Genomic DNA, 12,689 nt, shown 5'->3' on the forward strand with positions numbered 1-12,689 from the left:
CCCAAGTTGAGGAAATAAAGTTGAAATAAATGAAGCATGTGAATTAAACTTTTAGAAAATTATGCTTTACTTTGATAGGTTCTTCAGCCACTTCAGCAGCGATTCTTAAGAGTGATAAATCAAGAAAACTTTCAGCAGATGTGTCAGCAAGAGGAAGTCAAGCAGGAAATCACCGCCACACTGGAGGCCCTGTGTGGCATTGCTGAGGCTACCCAGATTGACAATGTAGCAATTCTTTTTAATTTTTTGATGGACTTCCTTACCAATTGCATTGGATTGATGGAAGTTTACAAAAATACCCCAGAGACTGTCAATCTCATAATAGAAGTTTTTGTTGAAGTTGCACATAAACAGATATGCTATCTTGGAGAGGTAAGCACTTTCTAATTTTATCCCTTTAGGATTAGAACTCCTTAAAGTATAACAAAATAACAGATACTTTATTTTAAATTTAATGAATACTATCTGAAATAATATTTTTGTGCCTCCAAAAGAGTTTTCAAAAAGACTTCAGAACTTTGCAGAAGAACTCAGAGTTCAGAGGAAGGCTTATTGAAGGAATATAAATTCTTGCCCTAATACTGTTAGTAATCAGTAATTTTTTTTTTGATATAATGTTATTCAATCAAACTCATCCAAATGAGGAATGTTTGATAAGACAAATGGTGGAAAAATTTAATCAGTTTCTGTCTGTTGAAAGTCTAAGGTTAGGCTTAAAATTTTAAATGGCAATTTGTATCTTTGCTTTATAATCAAATGGATATTTAGACACTTCAATTCTTTTACGATCAGTAAGCAGAGGTGCATTAATTTTTAGAAATTATTTAGAAAGCTGTTTTAAAAGTGCCTTAAAGGAATATATTTGTAATTGCCTGCAGATTAGCATAAATCTTGTTTTAAACCATTTCATATGGGTTCCTGATTTGTAAACTTTTTAGTTAGATCAAAGGCACTTGCTCAAAAGTAAGATTTTATTTTATAAATATTACAGATGTGGTCACAGATGCATGACTGAGAGGGCAGGTCATTGCCATTTATTTTGATGTTAAGACCACTGTTTGGGGGGTGCCTGGGTGGCTCGGTTGTTAAGTGTCTGCCTTCGGCTCAGGTCATGATCCCAGAGTCCTGGGATTGAGCCCCACATTGGGCTCCCTGCTCCGCAGGAAGCCTGCTTCTCCCTCTCCCACTCCCCCTGCTTGTGTTCCCTCTCTCGCTGTGTCTCTCTCTGTCAAATAAATAAAATCTTTAAAAAAAACAAAAACTACTGTTTGTTACTCTGTGCTTTTGCAAGTTAAACAATATTAAATCTTAAAATAATAAATGTTATACAAGAAGTTGAAACAGCAGAAGTAAAACAGTTCTGTTGCCAAAATCTTATTATCTCTCTAGTATGTATTATCAAATGAACAAAAAAATGGATGTCAAATTTTGTTAGGAAACTGCTAATTTTTAAAATATAACTGCCATCTTTAATACATGCTTTTTCATTTTTCTTAATGTTTTACAATAGTTTAAAACAAGTATTTGAGCTACTATTGGGATTCAGAGTAAATTTTTTAGATTATAGATTCTTTTAGGGTTTATATTTTTTTCCCAAATAAGTTCTACTTAGTAGTGTAATTTATCGCCCATTCTCTTACAGTCCAAAGCTATGAACCTATATGAAGCTTGCCTTACTTTGCTGCAAGTATATTCTAAGAATAACTTAGGGCGGCAAAGAATAGATGTTACAGCAGAGGAAGAGCAATACCAAGACCTGCTTCTCATTATGGAACTTCTTACTAACCTTCTGTCAAAAGAATTCATAGATTTCAGTGATACAGGTAAGATGTAGTGTGATGGTTTTAAACTTTGTTTTTATTGTCTTTTTTTAAAGCAAAGTAATGGTTTTTTGTTTTTTAAGCAAAGGAATGTTTTTAAGTGAAATTTTATGAAGTTCAGTTTATAAAATCATGAAAGTCAGTCTATTTGAAGTGAAGGTAGGACCAACATCCCTTCCTGCTTGGCTCTTCTAAGAATAATAGTAATAATACCTTCCATTTATTAGGTTCTTATAAATGCCCAGCACTGTTCATATCACAATGGCAAGAGATAGGTATCATTGTTATACTCATTTTATAGATGAGAAAACAGGCACAGAGAAAGTCGTGTCATTTGCCCACAGATCAATAGCTAGTAAGTTGCAGGACTGGGATTCACATCCCAGCATCTAAATGGGATGCCAGGACCAGTCTTTTCTGAGTTACACTTTATTTATTTACTTTTTTAGATTTTATTTATTTGAGAGAAAGAGAGTGTGTGTGTGAGTGAACATGAGCAGAGGTGAAGAGGGGCAGAGGGAGAAGAAGACTCCCACTGAGCAGGGAGCCTGATGTAGGGCTCCATCCCAGGACCCTGAGATCATGACCTGAGCCGAAGGCAGCCGCTTAACCAACTGAGCCACCCAGGTGCTCCTGAGTTACACTTTATTGACTGAATCACTCCCCTGTGTTCTCGGAGATAGCTATCCCTGAAAACTGTAGCACTTTCCAGATTGCAGCTTGGTTGGGAACCCTTGTTGGGATGGGTAACACTGAATTCTGGAGCTGACAGGCCAACTTGGAAGGCCTAACCTAGGGGCTCACAGACAGCCTGACCTTGGGGAAGTCAGTTGGCCTTTCTTCGTTTATTCTAACTGTTAAAGTGGGTACATAATAAATGCCATTTGAAATGTCTTAAAGATTAGCTACAAAGTATCAGGGTGCCTAGCATTGTTCCTGGCAACCAGTAGGTAAAAGAAAGTTGATATTACAGGCAAGAACTTTATTAGTAATCGAAACATCATTTATTTGCATAGTTTTCCTTCACTTGCCTCTTAACCCACTGCCAACCGTACCTTAAAACCCAAGGGATCTTGTTTTCTAAGAGAAAAATGAATCCTATCTAAAGCTTCCTTTCATACGTTGTGCAGACATTCATAGTAGTGGACACTTCTGACATCCTTGTAAGATTCTCTTTCTGAATTGGGTGCTATGACATTCCACTTTTTCCCCAGTACTTGAGATTCTTCTTTCTCTGTTTCCTTTATTGATTTATTTTCCTTATCCACTGAACAACAGTGTTTTGCAATGTCTGCCCCTACCCTAAGCACAGTTTTACTGTCCGGACAGTTTACTCTCCTTCGCAGTTAACGAGGGGTACCTAGGAGAGAAGTACCGTCCTGCACTTCCCCTCAGTGAATTCTTTCTATACCAAAGCCTCAGCTGCCCATCTGTTTCTAGGCCCAGCCTCTCACCAAGTGTCATTCCCATGTTTTCTGATTTGTTCAGGTTGATGCTTCTCCATCAGGAGTTCTTAACCTTTTCTAGAGCACGTGTGCCTTTAAAATCTGAAGTAGTTATTGAGCCTTTCCCTTAAAAAGTATGTTACACCAGCCTCAAGAGTTTTACGCAAGGTTAATAGTTGAGTTGTGAACCCTTAGAAACTCAGCTGTAGACTTTCTAGGGCTGAAAAGACCCAGGTCAAGAACCCTGTACTCTGAAGAGTCTGATTCAAAGTTAAAAGCTTGTACTAAAAGGGATAGGGAGGGCTGTTAAAGGTTGTGGAGAGGGAAAAGGCATCCCAGTCATCAGGTTTGTGGTGCAGTCTGCCATTCTAAGAACACATTGTATAGATGAATGGCAGGTTTTCATAATAAAAAGGCAAAAAGATTAAAAGAAACAGCATTAGCTGATAAAATAGATGGCAGAAAGGAAGGTGATACTTTAAGTGATTATTTTTAAAATAACAGTAATTGAGATAAAATAGAAAATGCTTTAAATATTATGAAATACAATTAATATAGTAGAGGGGGAGATTAAAAGCATAAGTGGAATGGGCCTCTGCTCTATATTCTTGAATCCTTAGGAGAGCTTGTGGCTGGAGAGCCAAGTCCCACCAAGCACAAGGCAGGACGTTCTGTACAGTCCTGAGAGCCCTATCTTTTAGGAGCAAGCCCTGTGAGTGGGGTGGGAGCTCCAGGACCAGTTTCCCAGGGCTCCAGAGCAGGCTTAGGTTTCCTGCGGGATGCAATCCAGGTTCACCAGTGCCCGGCTTCAGAACGTGGGGTTCTTCCAGCTGGAAAGGAGACTCCTGGGGAAGAAGTTCACAATTAAGCTGAAAAAATCATTTTCAAATAGAAATCTTTTTTTTTTAACCTGATTTTATCTTTTTGTCTGTTATACAAGTAATTCGCTCTTAATAGAAAATTTTTTAAGTTCAGCGATAAAAAAATCACCCATTCTTTGACATAATCTAGAGTCCAGGATAAATGGCATTGTGGTCATTTCCCTTTTGGTTATTTTGTACAATTTTGTGATTGTACTCTAAATATAATTTTATATTCTGCCTTTTTTTTGTTAATGTGTTGTTAGCCTTTTCCCTGTCATTAAAATTTTTCATGACCTTTAATGGCTGCATGGTACTCCACATTTTGGAATTTAACCTGATTCGCTAATACTGGACGTTTGGAATATTTATGGTTTTGCTGTTATAAATAGTGATGCAGCATTCACTTCTGTGGACAAATCTGTGTCTGAATTTCTGATTATATCTTTAGTACATACAGGGCTCAAGAGGCTCTTAACATATTACTTTTGAAGGTAACTTATACTATATCCTCACCAGCATTTACATGTTATCATTTAAAAGTCATTTTTAATTTAATGAATCAGAAGTAGTATCATTGTTTCATTAATGAGTAGAATGAACTGTTTTTTGTTTTTAGTTTTTTAATTTTTTAAAAAGATTTTATTTGAGAGAGAGTGTGTGTGTGAGAGAGAAAGAGAGCACAAGCAGGGGGGAGGGGTAGAGGGAGAGGGAGAAGCAGACTGTCCCCTGAGTAGGGAGCCCAATATGGGGCTAGATCCCAGGACCCTAGGATCATGACCTGAGCCAGAGGCAGATATTTAACCAACTGAGCCACCCAGGTGCCTGAATGAACTGTTTTTCATTGGGCTTCTGGTTTGGTTAGATGTTTGTGCATTTTGCTCACTCACCTATTTAGGTCTTAGGAGGATTCTTAATTTATATACATTTTTTATGGATTAAGGATAATAATCCTTTTTCATATTGGTAGTTATTTTTTAACTACTTTTTTCTGTAACATTTTAATTTCTGTGTTTTCCCCCATTGCTTTACAGCATAGAAAAATTTCACACACCTAAGAGGTAAAATAAGTATTACTGTGGAAATTATTTAACTTACAGTGTAGTTTGTCAGTGGAATAGGTTTTACTTTACTTTTATCATTGTAGAATAATATTGTAAACACAGAATAGCTGCATCAAGTACTCAGAGACCCTAAAAAGTAAAATACAAAAGGATGACCCAGGGCAAGACAAGAATAGAATATATCTAACTCTGTTGGTTTATTGATGTTGCAATTCTAAGACTGCCTTTTTTTTTTTTTTTTTTAATTTTCATAGATGAAGTGTTCAGAGGACATGAGCCAGGGCAAGCAGCAAACAGGTCTGTGTCCGCAGCTGATGTTGTTTTATATGGAGTGAACCTAATTCTGCCTCTGATGTCACAAGATCTTTTGAAGGTAATTGAAGACAGTGAATGTGAATATGCAAAGTGTGTATGTTTGGAGTTAAAAGATATTTTAGACAAGAATAGACCCTTGATTTAATTAAGGGGGTATAAGTACCTGCTTATCTGTTAAGTACACATGAAAACTAGAATTTTAGGTTCCCATTGTGTTATTCGCAATTGTGCATGCAGCTGAGTACGCAGCTCATGCCCTCATTTAATCTTGCCCCAGAGTCCTGCGTTCGCTGATAATTAGTGACAGGAAAAAAATGGTTCTTTTAGAAACTTAATTCTAATGTTGGCAGTTCTGATTCCCTCATCATTTGTCATTAAGCAACTTAAGTTATATGTTTGGGTGTATTCCTGATACTTTTGAACATCATTCTCAGATTTGAGGGATTGAGCCATAGAAGGCATTTTCTAGCCACCCCATATGGTAAGAAACCAAGACTACCACAGTTTTTAAATTTGTGTACATTCCGATGACCTCGTGTCTTGGTTTCACCAGTCAGTATTGGTGATGATGAGGCTGCCTTTTCTTCTTTCTTTTAAGTACCACAGGGGAGGGGAGTCTGTTTCATGAGTTGTCACAGAGGGTGAGGGTGGGGACAAAGATGTGGATGGGGAAGAAGTGGGAAGTGTGTGCGTGTGCGCATGTGTGGAGCTCACACAAGGTAGAGTGGGAGAGGGAAAGAGAAGTCAGTCGTGGGAAGGAAGAAGATAGAGGTTGAGAAGTGGTTGGACTTTGCGGTTAAGAGTAGGAGTTGCTGGGGCACCTGGGTGGCTCAGTCGTTGGGTGTCTGCCTTCGGTTCAGGTCATGATCCCAGGGTCGAGCCCCACATCGGGCTCCCTACTTGGTGGGAAGCCTGCTTCTCCCTCTCCCACTCCCCCTGCTTGTGTTCCCTCTCTCGTTGGGTCTCTCTGTCAAATAAATAAAATCTTTAAAAAAAAAAAAAAAAAAAGAGTAGGAGGTGCTGCCAGATTCCCACAGAGTGGGCTGGGACCACATGCTTCTTTCCCTGAGAAATGTCTTTGGGAGAGGATACTGATGCCCCGTGAACCGAGTATTCATGTAGCCACTGCATATTGCTTTGCTTTTAGAGTTCTTTGGTTTGGTTTTGAGGTTTTTTCCTCATCAAATAGACTATTAAACAGATGTGTATTTCCTTAAGTAAAGTTAAAAGTGTGCATTGCCTACTTTTTACTTCAGTTTTCCAGGACTGTCAACGAACTTTTGGAAGTGTGAAGGAGTGAATATTCTATTCTACACATAGTCTTAACAATTTGTATTTTTCTAATATGCTGGAATGCAAATAAACACATTTGCAAAGGGTTTTAATCATAGGTCATTTAATAATTTGAAATTTGACTGTTTTGTCTACTTTTTCAAGGTAAACAGATTATCTGGAATTGGCTGTAGCTTTTATTAACTGTCCGGAAGATCATTGTTTCTACTATGTATTACTTTTGTATACTAAAATATTCCCTTTATTATAACTTATTTTTACATTTAATTTGGTCTTCATGTCTTCTAAATCAATATGTTTTAAAGAAATCATTGTACTTTAAGTTTGTTGGTTATTATTTTATTTTACTGCATTAATGAAAAGAGAAATTAGATATCAGTAAGCATCTAAATATTTAATATTTCTTTTTCAGTTTCCAACACTTTGTAATCAGTACTACAAATTAATCACATTTATCTGTGAGATTTTTCCTGAAAAAATACCACAGCTTCCTGAAGATCTTTTTAAAAGTCTGATGTACTCTCTAGAACTAGGAATGACATCATATCCTTTAAATGAACATCGTTATCATTTGTCACTTGGGGTAAAAGATCTTACCTAAAGAAAAGTTTTTAAAATTTGTATTTTTAATTTTTCCTTAGTGGTTTAGTTTTATTTCTTAAGAAAACAGTCATCTACCTCCCTGAATTCTGTTTCTTTCGTTAGTTTGCCTCACCTTCTCCTCCTTTCACAGATCCCAAAGGCGTTTGGCACCTGGTCCTGAAGTCACTCTTTCATTAGGAGCCCCAGTTAGTAATGTCATGTACTGTTGCTGAGTCTCAGATCTTAGCTACCTGATAGTAGAGAATAATAAGGCTTTTTATCACTTGTGTCCTCATGATCAGAAACCTAGAAATCTACAGTCCAAGACCCTCTCAGAAACACCGGAAGTCTTTTCTCACATAATGCCATACACTAATCTACTCCTCTGTATTCAGTCCTAGAATTTGATAATAGCTATAACTTTTTCATCTTTTATAAGTCAAATGTATCTAGTTTGTTCCTTGACCTTCATGATCAGAATGAGTTCGGAGGTTTGCCAGCTGTGCCTGGAAGCTTTGACACCATTAGCTGAACAGTGTGCTAAAGCACAAGAAACAGATTCACCACTTTTTCTAGCAACACGGCACTTTCTTAAGGTAAGATGTTTGGGTGGCCTGTCGTGAAACCATCTGCTTTAATAAGTATGGTCAGTGCATGTAAATCTTCATTCAAATGAGGAAATGCTTACATCATTCATAAAGCAGGAAATCATTACTTTTTGTTCACTGTGCTTTCTGGAGATCAATTCCCTGGGTGCATTATTCTCCGCTTTTATTGTGTGTTCTTGAAAATCGATGTGGGAAAGGCAACAGGGAATTTGGTCATTTGATGATTTCACGTATCACAGCAAGGGGTAACATCTGTACATTATGGTTGGATTTTTAAAAAACTGTTTTCTTTAATTTTCAGATTTATTTAATAAGAACAACTACCACCCCTCTTTTTCTTTTTTGGAATGGGGAGGGGCTGGAAGATTGAATGATCATCATATATTTTTATTTAGAGGTTTTATGTTGTGTACTTTCAGCTGGTTTTTGATATGCTGGTTTTGCAAAAGCATAACACAGAGATGACCACTGCAGCCGGTGAAGCTTTCTACACGTTGGTGTGCTTGCATCAGGTACTGGACACAAGTCTCTTCATGGGACTCTTCTCATTTTTTTAGCAAGGAGATTATTCTTGCAGAGAGTGGGCCTTTAATACTTCCAGTTCTTAGAGAGTCTGTGACTCATTGCTTCAGTTCTGTCTCAGGCTATATTTCTTTACTTCCTTGTCAGCTCTGACTTTCTGTGTTTATTTGACAATCTGTTTGTCAGTTAATAAGGACTTCTTTTCCTTTCTCCACTGTTGTGAATCATCCTTTGCATTGATTGCTGCCCTAAAGCTTGTCCTTAAACAAGTGTGCTAGGAACCAGGAATCAACCTGCAAGAATAGCAGTGAATGTTTTCTGTCCTTGAGGAACTCACAGTTTTGTAAGGGAGACCAGATGAGTAAGACTGGGGACCCAAAGGAGTCTGCCTTGAGAAAGCATGGAAATCAACAGTGTGTATTTCCTATCATAGTATGCAAAATGTATTACTTAATATTACACTGTGGAAAAGAGTATATTGTTTCATTTTATTTTGCTCAGCCTTTAAAGACTGAAGTGCTCACTCACTGTTTGGGGTTAATGTAATGGGAGAAAAGTTCCGCTATCTCACCTGTCCCTTCCCTATTCCAATAGAGTAGGTACCCATCAGGTATATGAGAAGAACCATATTGGGTCATCAGCTGCCTTAGTTTCCCAACACTCCTTTCCCCTCTTTTTTGTCTGTCCACCCCCACCGCCACCCCCACCACCAAGCACAGGTAAATGTCCTGCATGACTAAGTGATTGACTTTTTTTTTTTTTTTAATTAAAAAGCTTTGGCTTTTTTTTTTTTTTTCCTTCCTTGTATAGAGTCCATAGCATTTGCTGTGAGTGGCACTCAGGGTTTGGTTTTATTTACCTTTTTAATAAAGATAGAATTTTGAGGCCTTTCATATTACTTAAAGACTCCCTATAGACTTCCTATACCATCTGGGCCCCAAGCCAGAGGTACTCTGGCACTTCAGTTCTTGCTGTGCTCTGTAGGTACTACTTTCTGCAGAAGGTACCCAACTCAGGTCTGTGTCCTTTCACTATCATCTTACTTCCTTGTTGCTTATAGGAAGATAGGCTTCTTGTTCCCATAGATACAAGCCATTGCATTCCAGTTGCCTTTTTTAAAAAAAACCATATTTACACATGGTAGAAAAGAGAGCAGGGCTTTAGGTGTGGCTAGTATAATATCTTGCTGGGTCTGGCCCCAGAGGGACTACCATTTCTTTTGAATAGGGAAATGATTTGAGTTTATACTTAACTCCTCTGTGAGCAGGTCTGTCCCTTGGATAAAGCATTTGGGGTGGCCATCCTGATTCCATGCTTGTGGGTCAGGGATGGCATACTATGCGTTACTCTTCCTTTCCAGATGTAATTAACATTTCATTTCACCATTTTGGTCTATCATGATATTCCAAGAAGCTAATGAAAAATAATGTCAGACCTGCTTTTTTTTCAAGAGAGTTTATCTTGAAAAGCTGTTTTGGTTGAATGTCCCTTAACCCCACACCTACTCCTCTGTATAAGGCTTTATTATAGAGGGCATTAAAAATAGAAGCTCTACACATACACCCCCACCCCTACTCCCATGTTCCTGTATTTCTTCCACTCCTTCTCCTGCCCTTCTCCCAGAGCCACTGGGTCCATTACTGGTTCAGAGCACATGTGCTCATTCAAAGTATTCTACTTCCACCTTGAGAAAAGACTGAAATACACTCCTCCCACTATGCCACCTCCTCCCAAACAACTCCTGTCTGCCTTTGTGTGAATCTGCTGTCCTCAGAACTGTGTTGACAGGATGTCTATAGTAACCTCTGGGAAATTGTTGAAAGTCAGGTTGCAGACTTAGGTTATATATAAAATGCAAAATAAATATGAATAATGTGCTTGGAAAACAGAGAAGAGGCCACACAACAAAGTTGGTAATCGCATGACTTCTGGAGCCAAGCAGCCTGGATTCTTGCTTAAAAGCAGTGCAATCTTGGACATATTAATCTCACTGTATGTAAGAACTTCATCTGTGAAACAGGAGTATAAACAGTACCTACTTCATAGGATTGTTATAAAAAGTGAGTTACTAATGTAAATGACTGGAACAGTACCTGAAATATAGTAAACTTTCAGTAAATGTTAACCATTAAAAAGAGTTGTTGTGATCATTTCACAGTGTATTCAAATAGGGAATTACACCTGAAACTAATATAATGTTATATGACAGTTACACTTTAATATAAAAGAGAAAGAGCTTTCAGACCCTGCCTTTCAGAATCCCACAACCCAGTACCTGATGTGATCTACTTGTGTGATGTTTGAGGAAGATAAATGTTCTTATGTGTACTTTATCTCTTCAATAGGCTGAATATTCTGAATTGGTTGAAACATTACTGTCAAGTCAACAAGACCCAGTTATTTACCAGAGATTAGCAGATGCCTTCAACAAGCTTACTGCAAGCAGCACTCCTCCTACGCTGGATCGGAAGCAGAAGATGGCCTTCCTAAAGAGTTTAGAAGAATTTATGGCAAATGTTGGTGGTCTCCTTTGTGTAAAATAAACAACAAAACTTTATGCTTAATTTAGATCTTTCTGCAAAGTGCACTGAATTGCTAAAAGCTGACTTGAGTCTTGTCCTGTTCTTCAGTTCTTTGGCCGTTTTGGATTTTGGAGAGCCTGAAAGTTTGATATGTAATGCAGTGAAACAGGAGAGGTCACCTTTGAATCAGCTTCTGCTGTTGGGTGTTAGCCACAGTCTGTCATATATGTCTTGTAGATTTTGAATGGTGATTTAAGATTTCCAATTCCATATATGTGCAAACAGATATGGGCACCATGAAATGCATATTCAGTGCCTTTCCCCCTTTATCAAAACATTAGGTGGCTAGCCAAAGTTTAGAATTTTTGTTAAATTAAACATTAGATGGACATATGCTCCCCATTGTTTCTCAAAATGTTGTCCATACATCACCTGCATCACTCGAGGAGCTGGTTGAAAAGGTAGATTCTTGGGCCCAACTGTAGATCCTCGGAGTCAGAATTTCTGTGTGTTGGGCCTTGGATTCTTCATTTTAATAAGCTCCTCCCCTCTGCCACCCTAAAAGTTTTGAATCAATGCAAAAGACATTGGAAACTCCTAAGAGGTTTTGTGCTTTCAGACTTTTCCTCCCTTTGATGATAAGATTTGTAACTGAGCAGGAAGAAAACACACCGGGTGTTTGTTGGCTTCTTGTAGCACACACTCTCGCTCTTTCTTTTTTGTAACATCAGCCTGGTGTCGCAGGTTTTGTGTAATACAGGTCTCTAATCATACTCTGATGCCTGAACTTGAGGAGGAAAATACATGTATATTTTTGTTCCATGAAAAGAACTTTAGGAACTGTAGCCATTTCATTGCCTTAATTTTAAGAAGAAAATACAAAAAAGCAGATTTGTTTTAGTAAGAAATCAAGTCTTGATGCTTCAGAGTTGGTTTAGGGTGTTAGCTGCTATGAACCTGGTGCCCTTTTGATCGTGTATTTATGTGGGTTTATGAGTGAAATGAAAGGCTCATTCATATGTAGTCTAACTTTTTGAGTATGTTTCTCTTCAGCCATGTAGCCCATGGCTAATAATCTACTCTGAGTGGCTTGCTTAAGCAATAACTATTTTAAAGGATGTGAATTACTGATTCATACAGACTATTATACGTTGGGGCATTAGGGGCAATAATTATGCTAGAGTGGACGTTCTCCTCATTTCACAGGAGCCATGTAAATTTAATTTAAGAGATTAAAAAATTCCTATTTAGATCCTCTAGTTTGATTTTTCTAATCAGGACTTTTGTACTGCTGCCATGCTCCCCTTAATTCTGTGTGCCAGCTTAAATTATGGAAATGAAAGCTAAGTTATAAACTGCAGGCATATGAAACTCTGCCCACCTCAGTGTCAGAAATCCCACAGCACAGTGACAGAGGACTCTGGTGCAGGCGCACTCTGAAACTGTGCTTCTAAGGGGTGGGTTTCCTCCTCCTGCTGTGTTCTTGACACCTACACGCTCAACTGTCCTTCGAATGTCGTGTTCATATCTGAATTGCATATAGTATACGCACCTTCACATGCGATGCTGTGCAAAACTCTGTGTAACTCTGTGCTACTAACAGTTATAGTGTCGAAATTACACCCACCCTGTGCATGTGACGTTAGACACGAGTGAAT

At 38.1% G+C, this 12,689-nt stretch overlaps 1 protein-coding gene across 4 annotated transcripts in view; it reads left to right on the plus strand.

Annotated features, from left to right (window-relative positions):
• XPO4 (exportin 4) overlaps positions 1 to 11,073 on the plus strand; it is a 116,954-nt gene extending 105,881 nt beyond the window's left edge. For all 4 annotated transcript variants that reach the window (XM_078070588.1, XM_078070590.1, XM_036106629.2 and 1 more), the window contains 7 exons: positions 79 to 372; positions 1,643 to 1,823; positions 5,444 to 5,562; positions 7,210 to 7,340; positions 7,858 to 7,975; positions 8,407 to 8,499; positions 10,855 to 11,073. In XM_078070588.1, coding sequence (XP_077926714.1) covers positions 79 to 372; positions 1,643 to 1,823; positions 5,444 to 5,562; positions 7,210 to 7,340; positions 7,858 to 7,975; positions 8,407 to 8,499; positions 10,855 to 11,052 — 1,134 coding nt within the window. In that variant the 3' untranslated portion in view covers positions 11,053 to 11,073. The remainder of the gene's footprint in view (positions 1 to 78; positions 373 to 1,642; positions 1,824 to 5,443; positions 5,563 to 7,209; positions 7,341 to 7,857; positions 7,976 to 8,406; positions 8,500 to 10,854) is intronic.
• The last annotated feature ends 1,616 nt before the right edge of the window (positions 11,074 to 12,689 follow it).

Source organism: Halichoerus grypus, chromosome 4 (assembly GCF_964656455.1).
Source record: "Halichoerus grypus chromosome 4, mHalGry1.hap1.1, whole genome shotgun sequence".
In the NCBI taxonomy this organism is placed as follows: Eukaryota; Metazoa; Chordata; class Mammalia; order Carnivora; family Phocidae; genus Halichoerus; species Halichoerus grypus.